The sequence below is a fragment of the Myxine glutinosa genome, chromosome 7, assembly GCF_964187855.1.
Source record: "Myxine glutinosa chromosome 7, kmMyxGlut1.1, whole genome shotgun sequence".
Lineage (NCBI taxonomy): Eukaryota > Metazoa > Chordata > Myxini > Myxiniformes > Myxinidae > Myxine > Myxine glutinosa.
This window is the reverse complement of record NC_136267.1, coordinates 126191256-126207055: the sequence shown is the minus strand read 5'-3', so window position 1 is coordinate 126207055 and position 15800 is coordinate 126191256. Positions and strand designations below refer to the sequence as shown.

Below are 15800 nucleotides of genomic sequence, written 5' to 3'. Positions count from 1 at the left end.
GATTTACACCAATCATAATACAAACAATTACTTTGCACAAATGTATTTGTTGTGTTTGTGATATTACATTTTTATAGGCAATTTAGGTTGAAGATTTAGGTTGAATTTTTTTTTTTCAATAAAGTACCGCTCAGCACATACATAGGGGAGGGGTAGGTGCAGACAGGAAGCTTGGGATGATTACGCCTCACCACCACATAATTTTAAACACCTCACCACACATAATTTAAAACACCTCACCACCAAGTAATTTAAAACACCTCACCACCACATAATTCAAAACACTCACCCCCATGTAATTTGAAACGCCTCACCACCAAGTAATTTAAAACACCTCACCCCCACGTAATTTAAAACACCTCACCCTCACCAAATTCAAAACACCTCACCCTCACGTAATTTAAAACACTTCACGCCCACCTAATTTAAAACACCTCACCACCAAGTAATTTAAAACACCTCACCCCCACGTAATTTAAAACACCTCACCCTCACCAAATTCAAAACACCTCACCACCACGTAATCCAAAACACCTCACTCCCATGTAATTCAAAACACCTTACCACCAAGTAATTCAAAACACCTTACCACCAAGTAATTCAAAACATCTCATCACCAACTAATTCAAAACACCACCACCACATAATTAAAAACACCTCACCACCAAGTAATTCAAAACACCTCACCACCACATAATTCAAAACACCTCACCACCACATAATTTAAAACACCTCACTACCATGTATTTCAAAACACCTCACCACCAAGTAATTCAAAACACCTCACCACTACGTAATTTAAAACACCTCACCACTATGTAATTTAAAACACCTCACCACCAAGTAATTCAAAACACCTCATCACCAACTAATTCAAAACACCTCACCACCACATAATTAAAAACACCTCACCACCAATTAATTCAAAACACCTCACCACCACGTAAATCTAAACACCTCACCACCATGTGGTTTAAAAACACCTCACCACCACATCATTTAAAAACACTCACCACCACATAATTCAAAATACCTCACCACCACGTGATTCAAAACCACCACCACGTTATTAAAAACACTTCACAACCACGGAAACAAAAGTTTGAGGGAGTAGTTCATTGACAACACAGACACTGCCCAGATATGTAGATATATAGATAAATGACGATACCTGAGTTGCTGTTGTCATGGTTTACACCAATCATAATTCAAACAATTATTTTGTACACATGTATTTGTAATATACGTGATATCACAATTTATAAACAATTGAAGTTGAAAAAAAAAAATTCCCCCCAAAAAAGTCCCCCCCAAAAAAAAAACATTGGAATTTTTTTCCAAATAAATACCTTTAGGACTTACCAATGGAAGAGATATGTGCATACTAGAAGTTTCGTACGATTTCACAAAAGTTTGAGGGAGTAGTTAAGTGACAAGACAACACAACACAACACAAGACAGACACTGCATATATATATATATCTATATATATATATATATATATATATATATATATATATATATATATATATATATACTGTATATATACTGTATATATATATATATATATACAGACTTGGCATTTAATATGGAATATTTTTTTTGTGGGGGTGAACTTACTTTTCAAGATGTCTTAGAACCAAAAGTTCATTGGAATTATGTTGAAATTATTCTAGATCTTGTTAATGTGACCTTTAAAAGAAACAAAAACCACATTTGACATTTCGAAAGAAAGAAATTGATCCTTGAAAGTGATGTAAACTGATATCGAACTCAATTCATGGACAGTACTGTGTTAAACTTCTGTACGTTTTCCAGAAGTATCTCTTTATTTTGCACATTAGCCAAATTTTTTTAAACAAAAACAAAAGTTAAATTACGACTGGGATTACGGACAGTAAAATTACAGTTCAGTACTTCGTGTAACCCCCACGAGCATTCAGGAGAGCACGTACACGTTGAGGCATGCTGTTCATGAGATTTTCCAAGGTTTGGACAGGAATCGCTTGCCATGCAGTGACAATAGCCTGCTGCAATTCACGCACAGAGGTCGGCTACTGGTCCAAGTGGTCGATTTGACGCGTTAATTCTGCCCACAAGTTCTCTATCGGATTCATATCCGGGGACATGGCAGGCCACTCCATATGCTCTACACCATGGTCAGCAAGAAAGTGTTGGATCATGCGAGCACGATGAGGCCGTGCATTGTCATCTTGCAAGACAAAGTTTCCTCGAAAGGCTGCACGAGCAAATGGAAGCAATGTTTCTTCCAGAATGGCCCTGCACTTGAACTGGTTCAGGTTTCCATTCAGAACAACCAGGTCAGTTTTGCCCCCTGCATGAAAAGCAGCCCAAACGGTCACCCCACCACCTCCAGCTTGGACTCTTGGCACTATACAATCTTTGTTGTAGGCTTCATGCACTTGTCTGCATACTCGGACGCGGCCATCTTGACGATAGACCAGAAATCTAGACTCGTCACTGAAGATCACGTGATTCCAGTGTCCTGGCTGCCATTGACGGTGCTCTCTGGCCCACTGCAATCGGCGCTGGTGGTGTTGTCTGGTCAGGCGTGGCTTTCTCAGGGGACGCCTGGCACGATAGCCTGCTTGAACCAGTCGTTGGTTGACTAGCCTTCTGGATACAGGCGCATTTGTCAGTTGCTGCCACTCAGCCCTAAGCCGATTAGCTGACTTGGTACGGCCATTGCGGACTAACCGGTGCAGCTGGCGATCATCCCTCCTTGTGGTTCTGCGGGGACGTCCTGGCCTCGGTATTGGAGGAGGGACACCCCTCTGAGCATTTCGTTTCAGGATCTTTGACACCTGACCTTGAGTGATGCCATACTGCTGAGCAAAGGCACGCTGTTTCATGCCGTAATTTCGTAAAGCCACCACTCCATGACAAACAGCATTGTCAAGTTGACGGACCATCTCCAGAGGAAGCGGCAATAACTTTTGGAGACGTGCAGCAGTTGTTTTCCACTAATACAGAACGCAACAACCCTTGTATACCCGACTGTGAAGCCAATCATCAAATGCACCTGTCCGTACATTTTGCCACGCCACCTGTGATATAATCCTGTTGTTGACTTCTTGCTGTGACAGACAATCAGTGACATGGTTCTTTTAACAAATAAATCACCAAATTGTAAAAGAAACTCACCAGATTGATATACTGAGTTAAGAAAGTAAACCAAAGTCAAGAAAAAAAAAAATTCCATATTAAATGCCAAGTCTGTATATATATATATATATATATATATATATATATATATATATATATATATATATAAAAAATATATATATATATATATATATATATATATATATATATATATATATGTGTGTGAAATATAATATTTCCGACCGTATAAACAGTATACTGCACTGCCTGAAGGTACCAATTTCAATGGTTTCTAGAAGACAGGGCAGCATGTAGAATCATACTAACATAATCATAAGACTTTAAACAAACAAACAAAAAATCCATATTTTGTGGGGCAACCCCTACCCCTCGCCCCCCAACCCTGTATATCTCCTCAGACCCCAATTTTTCTACTGCCTTGAACAAACATTGGTACATCACAGGTGATGGAGGTTGTGGTGAGGTTTCATCGAAATTGCGTTTGTAGTTTTTGAGAAGAAAGCAAATATCTATTTTGGGGGACAATCCCCCCCGTAGACGCCAAAAGGGCAGATTTTCTTAATCCCGTGAACAAACTTTGGTACATCATGGGGGATGAAGGTTGTGGTGAAGTTTCATTGAAATAGTGTGTGTAGTTTCAGTGGAAAAAGCAAATTCCTATTTTGGGGGGTCAAACCTGGATCCACTTTGACCACGGTAAACCCCCATAGACACAGATTACTTCAATGTCGTGAGCAAACTATAGTGACAAGATAACAAGTATCATTTGTGCCAAATTTGGTCACAATCCGTTCAGCGGTTTCGGAGAAGTTGCAAGTGTTTATGGATGGACGACGCCCCATCGCATGATCTCCCCTGAACTTCCTTCCAGGTGAGCTAAAAAAAATGCTTACAAATAAAAAAAATCACACCAGATAACATTTCCAATTTATTGAAGGAATGTGCTTAGAGTTTATTAAAAGTGCTTCACCACACTGTGCCATGAAACAAAAAAAAGCCAAAAACGAAAAAAAACCTTGACCTTTGAGGTTTAGATCTAAAAAAAAACAAAAAACTTATAGCTTTTGATTGGTGAACCAATTCTGTGACCCAATATGCACATTCTTAAAATTTCAGGTCATTTGGATGAAAATTTATGATCTTATGCAACATTGACCTTTTCATCTAAAAAAAACGAATCAATTCCTACCTTTTTATTAGCGAAACAATTCACTGACCCGATATGCAAATTCTTTAAAATTCAGGTCTATCAGGTGAAATTTAGCGATTTCATGTGACCCTGACCTTTGACCTATCGACAAAATTATCAATTTGTTTTCTCCATATAATAAAGCTTTGTTGAAAATTTGATGACAAAACTCAAATGGTAAATTTAAATTTCAGGTAAATTCGATGAAAATTGATGATTTTATTATGCTAACCTTTGACCTTTTGACAAAATTATTAATTTGCCTTCTCCATATTATCATAATAAATCTTTGGTGAAAATTTGATGACAATAGCTCAAGTGGTAAAAAAAGTTACGGCCCAGACCAACACACACACACACACACACACACACACACACACACACACACACACACACACACACACACACACACGCAGAAGTGATTGCAAAAGCCCATCTCCTACTGCCCAGGGGACGGGCTAAAAGTACAGAGACGAGTAATAAAATAACATTTAATGTAAAAGAATGTAGGGATGGTCACAATAAATTATCATGCAAAATAATCCCTGCATCTTTCTTTGAATAATGGTTAAGCCTGCAAATGACACAAAACAGCCCTCTGTATTTGGGTTCACAATCACCACAAAACACTAGCTGGTGTGTTTGTGTTTTAACTATTTCATATTGCACTGGTCAAATTCAGACATGAAAACAATCAGCATACACTATCATTACAAATAGATACAGGGATGGACATGGAACAACTATTATTCAAAGAAAGATGTCGGGATATTGTCCACCACATGCGTTCTTTCCTGCCCCTCCCCGCTCATCCCCTCACATTCCTCCCCCACATCCATTGTTTGTCCAGGTCTCCCTCTATCTTGTCCTTCAACTCTGCTGTTGTCCCTCCCCCTCTCTCTACTGTTCCTTTTGTCCTGTTATGTCCTAATCCATTCAGTGTACTAGCTGTTCCTTGACTCTATATACAAAATAAGTGCTCCTAGAATCAGACTTGTACCCCACTATGCGTTGTATTTGTGTGCTGCACCAATACACACATTTGGAGGACATGGTTGAAAAAAAAATCACACCCGTGTCCGAAGGAAGTGGTTAAGCTTGGCATTTTAAATATGAAATAGGCCTTTAGAATTACCCTTTAGAACCCATTATAATTACCCTTTATAACCCTTCAGAATTAATTACCCTTTAGAATTACTCTCTGGAACCCATTATAATTATCCTTTATAACCCTTCAGAATGACCCTTTAGAACCTTCTCGAATTACCCCTTAGAACCCTTTAGAATTAAAAACTGTGGGTCAGATAGGTTGTTCTACTTCATTTTTGACGGGGGGGGGGGGGGGGGGTGGACTAATGGAAGTAAGGAAATAGCCAAATATCGAAGTGGCTTCACCGCGTAAAAACACAAATTTTTATTGTCCTGGGGCTCAGGATGTGGGGAACACCCCGATTTCTTGATGGATGTCGCACAGATCAGCCCTTCGAAAAGCCAGTCTGTTTAATCTAATATCACATGGACGGACGGAAATATGCCAGAGCAAATGATGACTCAAAAAAAAAATGCCCATTTATTTATAAATACATAATAGGGATGGAAACAGGGGAAGACAAACAAAACAATAACAGGGCAACCCCAGAGGAAAACGTGCATATCCATCCCAACCGATAGCGTACATCTACTTAATTTAAGCCCCATTGAGACAAATCCATGAACTCAGAAATAGAGATAGAGCAGGGGAGAAACAAAAGCAGCTGTCTTTAAAGCTTAGGACTTTCCTGGGCTCGATGGCTGGTGAGAGAACTCGTCTTTATGGACGGGTGAACTCCCTTACTTTTATGATTTACGATTTGTAACACCTTCTTACACCACTTCGCGCTATATGATCCACATTTACTTCGACATAATTTGGTTCCTCCCCACATCCTGAACCCTGGGGACTATGAAATATATCACCCAAATCCCTTTCGTGCACGGCGAGTGCAACCACCAGTTTTCAACTCATTCCATCGAGCGATTTTGGAATGCAAAGAAGTAAAACAAACACACAACCGACAAACTAGCAGACACTTATCGAATTATATATCGTATGATTTCTATGGAGATCTGATATAATTCTAAGGGTACTTTGCAAGAGTACTTCATATGTTTCCATCATTATCTTCATCTGTAGTGTTGGATTGCCCGAATGTTTAATGGGGCACATTGCTCACTCACCCTTCCAGGATGATCTTCCTTGCATCCCTTTCTTTTGAAAAACTGGCATCAATCAGATTCTCACATAAGGCATTTGATCAATAAGGTTGATAAAGAGTGCCCAGGTGAGAGATGGGAAGAGAATGCTTTCCTTTTATTCTACTGGTTAGGTTATTTGGTGGTAACACACAGTGCCCCAGTTTGATTCCGGAATTAGCAGGCATCCAGTAATGGCTTGAAAATATTTTGGGAGATATGCTGACTCAAACTCAATATTCCATTTTGTATAGGCACCCAACAAACAGCCAAGTGTCATCCAGGTTCCGACACTGAGTGGAGGTGGCGCAGGAGTCGTTTCGACTCAATCCCGGGTTAAAGTTCCGAAGAGTGAGGCGTTAACTTCAGTTGGATCACAAGGGGTCTTAGACCTCGGCAGCAAGGCAAATCATTTCCTGCCCAGCTCCTCGGAGAAGACGGAAACACCAGAAGTACTTCGGACAAAGAAGGTAAGAGAAAATGAAATTTTCTGACAATTTACCGGTTGACCATTATTATGAAGCAAACTTAACTTTCTTTTGTTCATCATTCTGTGTTTTTATTCCTTGGTAGTTGACCATCAAGAAATTGACCAAAGCTTCTGCATGTTGTGTGAGTGGCCTTGCAAGAAACCATTGCAGTTTATTACAAAGACAAACTGTGCCTTTATGATTGTGACCATCGTTGCTTTCCCTGTGCTTTGACAGTGTGTGGGTAGAATTGCATTTGGTTCTGATATGCTCAGCAGGGATATTGTCATGGAGATTCCAACATACTGACTGACGTAGCCACAAAATGATTACTGTAAATACTTGTTTGTGATTAAGTATTCATTCAAAGGATACAAATCAGAGTACCGTCAACCACCCATGGAAAAGATTTTGCAAAACGTGTCCAATTATAACAATGGGCAGAAAGTTGCAAAATCACATTTTGTGGGGTTTTTTTTCCAACCTCCTTGTATATCCTGTTTGATCAGGTGTGTGTGTGTGTGTGTGTGTGTGCCCAATTATACCCTAATAAGCAGTTACATAAGGTGTGTGTGGTTTCTCTATCCATCTTCCCTTGCTGGACGTTTAAGAGTCATTTGCACATCTGCTATCTCTGAGATATCCTGTCATTCAGAGGTATATGTAGGAAGCAGAATATGACTTATAGCCGCTGCCTATGTCACAGGCTCACAGCATGTTGAACTTTTCCTTTGTTACATTTAAGGTTATGTGATAAGATTAATGATGTTTGACTTGGTCATAATCGAAGCTGAGACTGCAACCAATGAGAGGGCCAAGAGGTCACTTTATTATGCATTGAGGAAATGCATCACAATTGAGTGAGGATGATTTTGTTTCCCATCCCTGTGCCCCAACCTAAGGATCAGTTCCATAAGGATTTTCCATGTGTGCTTAAGCATCAGAAGGAGCAGTTCAAGGTTTACAGGAAGGCGGCTGCTGTAGATGCTTCACCTGCTGTGGTCTCCATGGTGGTGGAAAATCAGAAACCTCGTTTCACCACACCATCCATTGTGAAACAGCCTGAAAAATTTGTGGTGACAGGTGTGCGACCGTCACTGGCCCCACTATCTCAGAAAACCAGGTACCCTTCCCCGGATGAGCGGAAGGCCTCGCATACCCCAACTATATCCCAGCAAAAAGTGACTTGCCCACCTTATAGCAGCATGAGCAGCTTTCTCTCCCATATGCTGGCAAAACATCCTCCAAATGGTAACATTTCTTCAGTTATCCAACAAGCGCCTTTGGCCCTTGTGAAAACAAAGCCTCAAGAAGCAGCGACCGCGACTGCTGGATCAATGGCCGCCACAAGCCTCATTGACGCTAAACCACAAGACTTGAGCACCAGCCGTGGCCAGGCAGCTACTGCAGTGGCATCTGCAATTACAACTGCAACACCGTCCCTTCCCTTGTGTAGCAGTCGGATTTTCCCACCATCCGCACACCCTCCTGCTAAAGCTGCTGCAACACCCGCTATTGCTTATGCCAAGGGAAGAAATGGCGGACCTCCAGAGCCAGGTCTGTGTTCAGCCGGACCCGCCGGGAGTCTGACTGACACCAACCAGAGCATAGCGTTACACCTTGTTAAGAGCACGTTACCCGGCATTGCAGAGCCTAAGAACAGGCTTGTAATAGACCAAACCAGACAGGTTTTTGCTGGAGAGACGGCAGGGAGCCGTTTGCATGCCACAAAGTCATTTAACCACAGTAGCGATGATTCCGATGACACAGATGATGAAATTGAAGATGATGAGGAAGAGGAAGAGGAGGATGGGGATGAAAGTCCTTCTGGTGAGATTTGTTGATGATTCTTTTTCCATGCATTCTTACCAATTGACTTTTCTTACTTGCAAAATCGAAGATTTTTCAAGTATATTTGTCAGTTGCGTTTGTTATTCTGTCTGCCTATTTGTTTGTCTGTTTGTTTGTTTGTCATCGGCATACAGGTCATCAACTCAAGGTCATACTTCAAGAAACATCAATTTTCATCTGAAAAACCGTCAATTTTCTTCCGATTGACTTGGAAATTGAACAGCATTTCACATTGAGTCATTAAATTGGGAAACCAACTATTTTTGAGGTCAAAAGGTCAAAGGTCAACTCAAGGTCAATCTTCCAAAATCATCAATTTTCACCTGAAAATCATCAGTTTTCATCTTTTTAACTTGAAAATTAAACAGCAATTACATAGTTCATCACTGAATTGGGAAACCAACTATGTTTTAGGTCAAAAGATCAACTCTAGGTCAAACTATAAATGTATTATTATTATTATTAAACTTCTAAAATCATAAATTTTCATTTAAAAAGTCATCAATTTTATTTTCCGATTGACCCGAGCTTTGATCAAGATCGTCAATTTTAATCTTAATGAAATGGACAATTTGATGTATCCCTGACAACCTTTTTTGGGGGAGGGGTGGATTTTGCAAGTATCATGCTCTGCATGACGTTTTTCTTGTTTTTTTCTTGTTTGATTAACATTGCATTTCCCATGCAGTTGTTGTTGTTGTTGCTGTTGTTGTTGATGAGGACGAGTATCCCAATAAACACATGAGGGAATATCCCTCACATGAATAAGAGTTTGTTTACTACAGATATTTATAGCTAGGATATCGAAAATACTGATTATTTATTAAATATTCATACATTATATTTGCCAACCAAATTTTCATTCAGTAGCATGTCCTATGTTTTCAAAAATTTAAATCTCACTTTATTCCAATTATCCTTTCGCAATACTTATTTGAACAATCTTGTCCACAGGCTGGCTGTGTGTAGTTAAGTTGCTGAATTCCTATTTCGCTTCTTTCCTAGATTCTGACTCCGATACAGAGAGTGAAAACAATGGCGTTGAAAAAGCCTCAGACGTTCGAGGTGAAAACACACGTCGGAGAACCCCTCCGATCACGGCCTCGTCCCAACCAGAGCATTCAAGACAGTCTGCAGTGTTGATGGCATCACTAGGTTACCACAGCTATGCTGCAATGCAGACATCTTCCTGTTCACTGCCCACCCTCGTGCAGGGCCTGCCTTCGGGTAGTGCTCTTGGTCATCCCTACGGTTCTGCAAGCAGATCTGACAGTAAGTGTGCACAATGGACGGCAGCCATACAATCCCACCAACTTGGTATGTGTTGAGCCTCATTTGCAAAACCTTAATTAAGTCATTGATTGTATAACTGGTGGATTGGACACAGCAAGTTAATTGACAGTACAGATTGATATTTGGGGTCACATTTACAAACTTTACAGAAACCCAAATTCTGTCGTGTACTTGATGTCAAAACGAATGGATAGTCCTACAGCAATATTTGTCATTTGTATGCAGTAGTGGCACGGATGTTCACTGTGTTGATGTTTATGATGCCTGATAACCTGGTACTATTGTGTACAACAAACCATGGTTTAGAACTTTAGATTGATTGTCCACACTTTCACAGCTATTTTTGAAGTGATACCAGATGTATACAATATTGTATTATTTAATTATGGGACATAGCCATTTGCATCTTGGTTCCTACTACTCGATGGTGCAACCAGAGGAATATTTGCATATAATTGGAAGGTAGCTGTGCTGCTGATACAGTAGGTTAGGAAAATAATTTGTAATTTGTTCAGTATACCAGTGATAGCTCATCTACTCTTCGCGAAGGACACCGTGGGATCTTTAATGTGCACCTACTAATGCCGGTATACGGGACACCAGTATAACGCCCACCCGAGGGACGGCACACACACTGATGAATCCGTCTGCCTGTGAAACACTGGGATGATAGTTTATAGCTGGATTGGGATTCAAACCCAGGCTAGACAGCTCAGGGGCAAGTGTGTACCTCTAAGCCATCCTGCCACTCTGAATGGAAGATAATATTTTCCATACAACATACAAGTCGTGCCAAAGTTGTGCCAATTGGCAAATTTCCACTTTGTTTTTGCCAACAAATTGTGTCGATTGTTTTCGCCGAATTTATAAACGATTCATTTATCTCTCTGCTACTCACACCGTGACGATTTTACCCATTTTGTCTGTTTTGGTTGGTTTCTTTGGAATGCCTCTCAACTTTTTACTTCGTTATTAGTTATTCATTCGTACCCGCATGTGCACAATTCTTTTTATTTTGCACTCCCTCACCCCTCTTTTAAATCTCCATTAATATGTCTGATTTAACAGTAGCTTTTACAAAAGAAATGTAACTTTTTTTTGTGCATAAGGATCATATATAAGTACATAAGCACATACACAAGTACATAAGGATCACTTGTTTGCATTCCGTGTTCTGTGTTGTTTGTCCATCGTCTCCTAATATTTGATGTCCTTCTTCTCCTATATTGTCCTTGCAATTAATTTGAAAATGCGCAAGTGATTCCTGACGTCCTTGCTTGTGATGTCCGCAGCAGAAGCATGAGCCGTAGTGTACGTTAGGACAATTTAGCAACAACCGTTATCGATGCATTTCGCTATTAAAATATAATATGCTTTTTGAGCCGTTACTCGAAGACATCTGTGACCCAGTTGAGGGTTTAACAGATGCTTGTTATTTCTGCCGATCGAATTGCAAATGTTGCCGGTATAAATGGTTAATGGTTTAGTGTGTTCTTATTGCATCTGTTCATTGCTTCTCGCGCATTATAATGCTTGCCTCTAATAATACACAGTTCAACAGAATTTCCGAGTGTGTTTACATGTATTGTAATATGTTATTCTATTAACAATAATTAGAGTCCCGTTCTTCTGAACACAACATTTCGTTTGAATTGACCTTTCTTTCTTTTTTATTTTACTCTGTATAAGAAAACCTTGAGTTATGTATTTGTGGGATTCGTAATTTGTTTTAACACGCATTTTTACGATTTAAATTTTTTGTTTTTGTTTTGTGTTTCAGGTACCAGAAATGTAAATACAGTATGTATGTACCATAAACTTCAACGCAGTTCGAGCAATGAACTCCTTAAAGGTTTACAAAAGGGGCGATGTGTTTGGGAATGAGATTTCATCTCTGGTTTGCCTCCTTTTCCATGCGAGGATGCGTATTTCCACATGAATATTTCCAACCGTTCGCAACATTAGAAACTAGAACGGCACTCAGTAGAGAGCATACCTCCGCCTGGTGAACAGTTTACGTTTTGTATATCAGAGTAGACAAGAAAATGACAATACAGAATCACATTTAATCAAAATCAATTACAGGAATCACCATAGGTCCAGTCTTTCATATCCTGATCTACCCCTCGTTTTGGCCATATCACTCAATGGTGAAGAATCACTTTTAAAAAATCTACTAGCTGGATCCAGATCCGGATGTTCACCAAAATTGAATCGATTCTTTCTTGTCATACACAGCCTGTCCACAAAGTTTCGTCAAAATCCGACCATAACTTTTTGAGATATCCTGAGATATTTGAGATATCGTTTTTGTCCCTTTCTCCCAATGGTGAATAATCACTTTAAAAATTAAATAACTCTCTTATCCGAATCCATATTCAGATCTTCACCAAAATCGAATCGAATCGTCTTTGTCAAACACCCAATCGGCCAACCAAGTTTCGTCCAAATCTGTCCACAACGTTTTGAGATATCCTGCTATTTATCGTTGTTGGCCTATCTCCCAATGGTGAAGAATCACTTAAAAAATTAAATAACTCTCATATCCGAATCTATATTCAGATCTTCACCAAAGTCGAACCGAATCGTCCTTGTCAGACACCCCAACCGGCCCACCAAGTTTCATCCAAATCAGTCCACAACTTTTTGAGATATCCTGGTATGCATCGTTTTTGGCCCCATCTCCCAATGGTGAAGAATCACTTTAAAATTCTAGTAGCCGGATCCGAATCCGGATCTTCACCAAAATCCAATCATTTCGTCCGTGTCACATACACTACCTCTATGCCAAATTTCATCCGAATCCGTCCACAACTTTTTGAGATCTCTTGTTCACAAATGGCCAGACAAACAAATGAAAAATCGGTCAGAGACCGAGGACTTGCCGGAATGTACTTTTTTATCGGCCATTTTGGATCAAAATGGCGGGAAATCTATACATGTAAATACGCTAAGCAATGGAAGGTAACTGAGTAAGTGTATGCATATCTCTTGTCCTTTCAGAGTTATAGTGTTTTGAAATATATTTTAAATGAAAATTTGGCCCCCTGACCTTTGACCCCCAAAAATAATTAAAACTAAGCATTTTTGACCATTTTATGCCACATGTTATTTTTCGGGAATTGAATAATGAACATTTTGGTGTTGGTTAGAAGGGAATCGGATAATGTTTGACAGAGTTGTTAGTAAAAAAAACAATTTTTGACCTTGAGTTTGACCTTTCAAGGTCACTCAAGGTCAAAGGTCATGGTGCCAAATGAAATGTCATATGTGACTTCATATATGTCAGTAACAGTAAGTGTATGCATATATCTTGTACTTTTAGAGTTATAGTGGCTTGAAATATATTTCAAATGAAAACTCGACCCCCCGGATTTCACGTTTTGGGTGACCTTGACCTTGAGCTTGTCCTTGGGCCTAAAGAGTTAAAAATTGGGCACAGTCTATTCCAGGGCAAGGCAAATATGTGTGTAAAGTATGGCGATACTATGTGCAACGATGTAGACGTAGTACTGTGCACAAACAGACAGACAGACAGACAGACAGACAAACCAACCAACCAACATACTTGCAGGAATATATTCCGGCAAGTAACAAACAAACACAGACAGGGGTGAACATATTGACATTGACGTCCTTGAGGCTGTCGACATCGAGTGTTGGTTCACGAGTTATCAAACAGAGTGACCACTATATTCGTCATGGGTGTGTGTCTGTCTGTGTGTCTGTCTGTCTGACCGCAGCGTAACTACCTGATGATATCATCCGATATTGATGAAACTTGGGTGGGAGGTTGATATCATGATCTAGTTGTGTCCTGCCTAGAGTGGGCGTATTGCGCCCATTGTGGGCGGAGCGACGCCCGAAAAAGATGTCTTTTTAGGGGGTAATCGAGTTCAAGCTACATCTTCTCCGAGGGAGTTGGTGGAATCTGACAGGGGTTTCGGTATTTGGTTAGGCCAATTTCATGTGTCTAGCCCCATGGAGCTCGATTTTTCATTTTTGCCCCAAGGTCAAGGTCACAAGGTCACGAAATTTAGAAAAGTCGATTTTTGATGGTTTTATTACATTGTTCGCTTCCTGATAGGGTGAAATGTCGTACATGATCTTATATTATCACATACATCATGAAATACAAGTTTTCCAACAAATTTCAGAATCTTCGACCTTTGAAGGTCACAAAGGTGATATTTTCAAAGTTGTCGGAATCTAACCGAATTTTCGGTATTGTGTAGCTAACTAACCTCATAACTGATTATACATTATTTTCTATGACATTTCAAGGTCAGTAACCTTCGTTTTGACATTTCCAGGCCAGCACCACACACAATTACGTACAGTTGGCTCTTAAAGGCCTGCACACGCAGCGCATTGGGGCCCGTGCAGCGCACGCAGCGCAATAGGCATGTACACCGCATGTCGGGGGCTGACACCTGCCACGTGGGCCCCCGACCCCCCAGTCCGGGCCTGTTTCGGTTATAGTCCCTCCTTTGTCATTGAATACCGCTCGCTCATGAACCATCGTCGTCTCTTGACTTGTTCATCTTTAAAATTTCCATCTCCTTTCTCTACCTCCTTTGAATTGCACTTTTATTCTCGCTTTTCAAAAAAGGAGTTAACCACCACTTCACATCTCTTCCCTCCAGTCATGTTGTTTGTTGTTGCCATGTCATTTTGATCATTATCCTTCACTCAGTTTATAGTTTGATCCCTTTAACCTTTACCCTTAACCTTTTTCATGAGCTATATGACTAGAATTTTTAAAATCAAATATTTGACCCTTCCCAGGTCGACAAAGTCCAGGCTGATTGTCCGCCTGCATTTATCCATTCCTTTATTCTCCCGAATGTGGAATTGTCTCTCTCTGTCTGATGTCTCGTCACCCTCACTGCAGGCTTTAGAATGCACTGCCCATCACTACCTCGTGCTCACATGACCCATGACTTGCTGTGGCTCACGTTGCATTCACCTTGATTTGTTTTCATGAGCCAAATTCAAAATTTAGTTTCAACCGTTAACTTGGTCCTAGTAATTGTTTGCCATGACATTCCCATTTTGTTTGATATAAATATGAATCTCTTGCAATGTTGTCGTTTTTCCACTTTTCCTTTAATAATACAACTGAAACAGTTGGATTTTTTTTTCTCCACTTAGTCGTAAAGAGATCCAGAGGGCGTTTCATCTTGATTTTCCCCCTTCTCTAGAATTCTTTGCATTTACATTCAGAAATACAATTATTATTTTATCGAGTTCTATTATTTTCCCATTGGAAGCCCATAAGGAGGTTTAATATAGCTGGTCTGGGAGGTTCTAAAGCATGATAAATTTCCAGGATAAAGCTCATGGTTCTTGTAATGAATACCCACGATGTATATTACATCACGAACAAAATGTCAATGGAGAGTGCAAATACTGCAACTGCGTATGCATGCACAATTAACCATGGATGTTGCATGTATGTATGTATATATGTATATATATATATATATATATATATATATATATATATATATATATATATATATATATATATATATATATATATATATATATATATACATATATATATATACTAGCTTGGCTCGGCTGGCTGTGCTCTCCTCACGACGTGTCTCTAC

General features: G+C 39.8%; 1 protein-coding gene across 10 annotated transcripts in view; it reads left to right on the top strand.

Annotated features, from left to right (window-relative positions):
* BAZ2B (bromodomain adjacent to zinc finger domain 2B) overlaps nt 1-15800 on the top strand; it is a 420170-nt gene that overhangs the window by 193417 nt on the left and 210953 nt on the right. For 5 of the 10 annotated variants that reach the window (XM_068123184.2, XM_068123186.2, XM_068123188.2 and 2 more), the window contains exons 8-11: nt 6823-7038; nt 7142-7180; nt 7941-8868; nt 9895-10161. In XM_068123184.2, coding sequence (XP_067979285.2) covers nt 6823-7038; nt 7142-7180; nt 7941-8868; nt 9895-10161 — 1450 coding nt within the window. The remainder of the gene's footprint in view (nt 1-6822; nt 7039-7141; nt 7181-7940; nt 8869-9894; nt 10162-15800) is intronic. The other 5 variants (XM_078782265.1, XM_078782264.1, XM_068123187.2 and 2 more) reach the window with 1 other exon arrangement.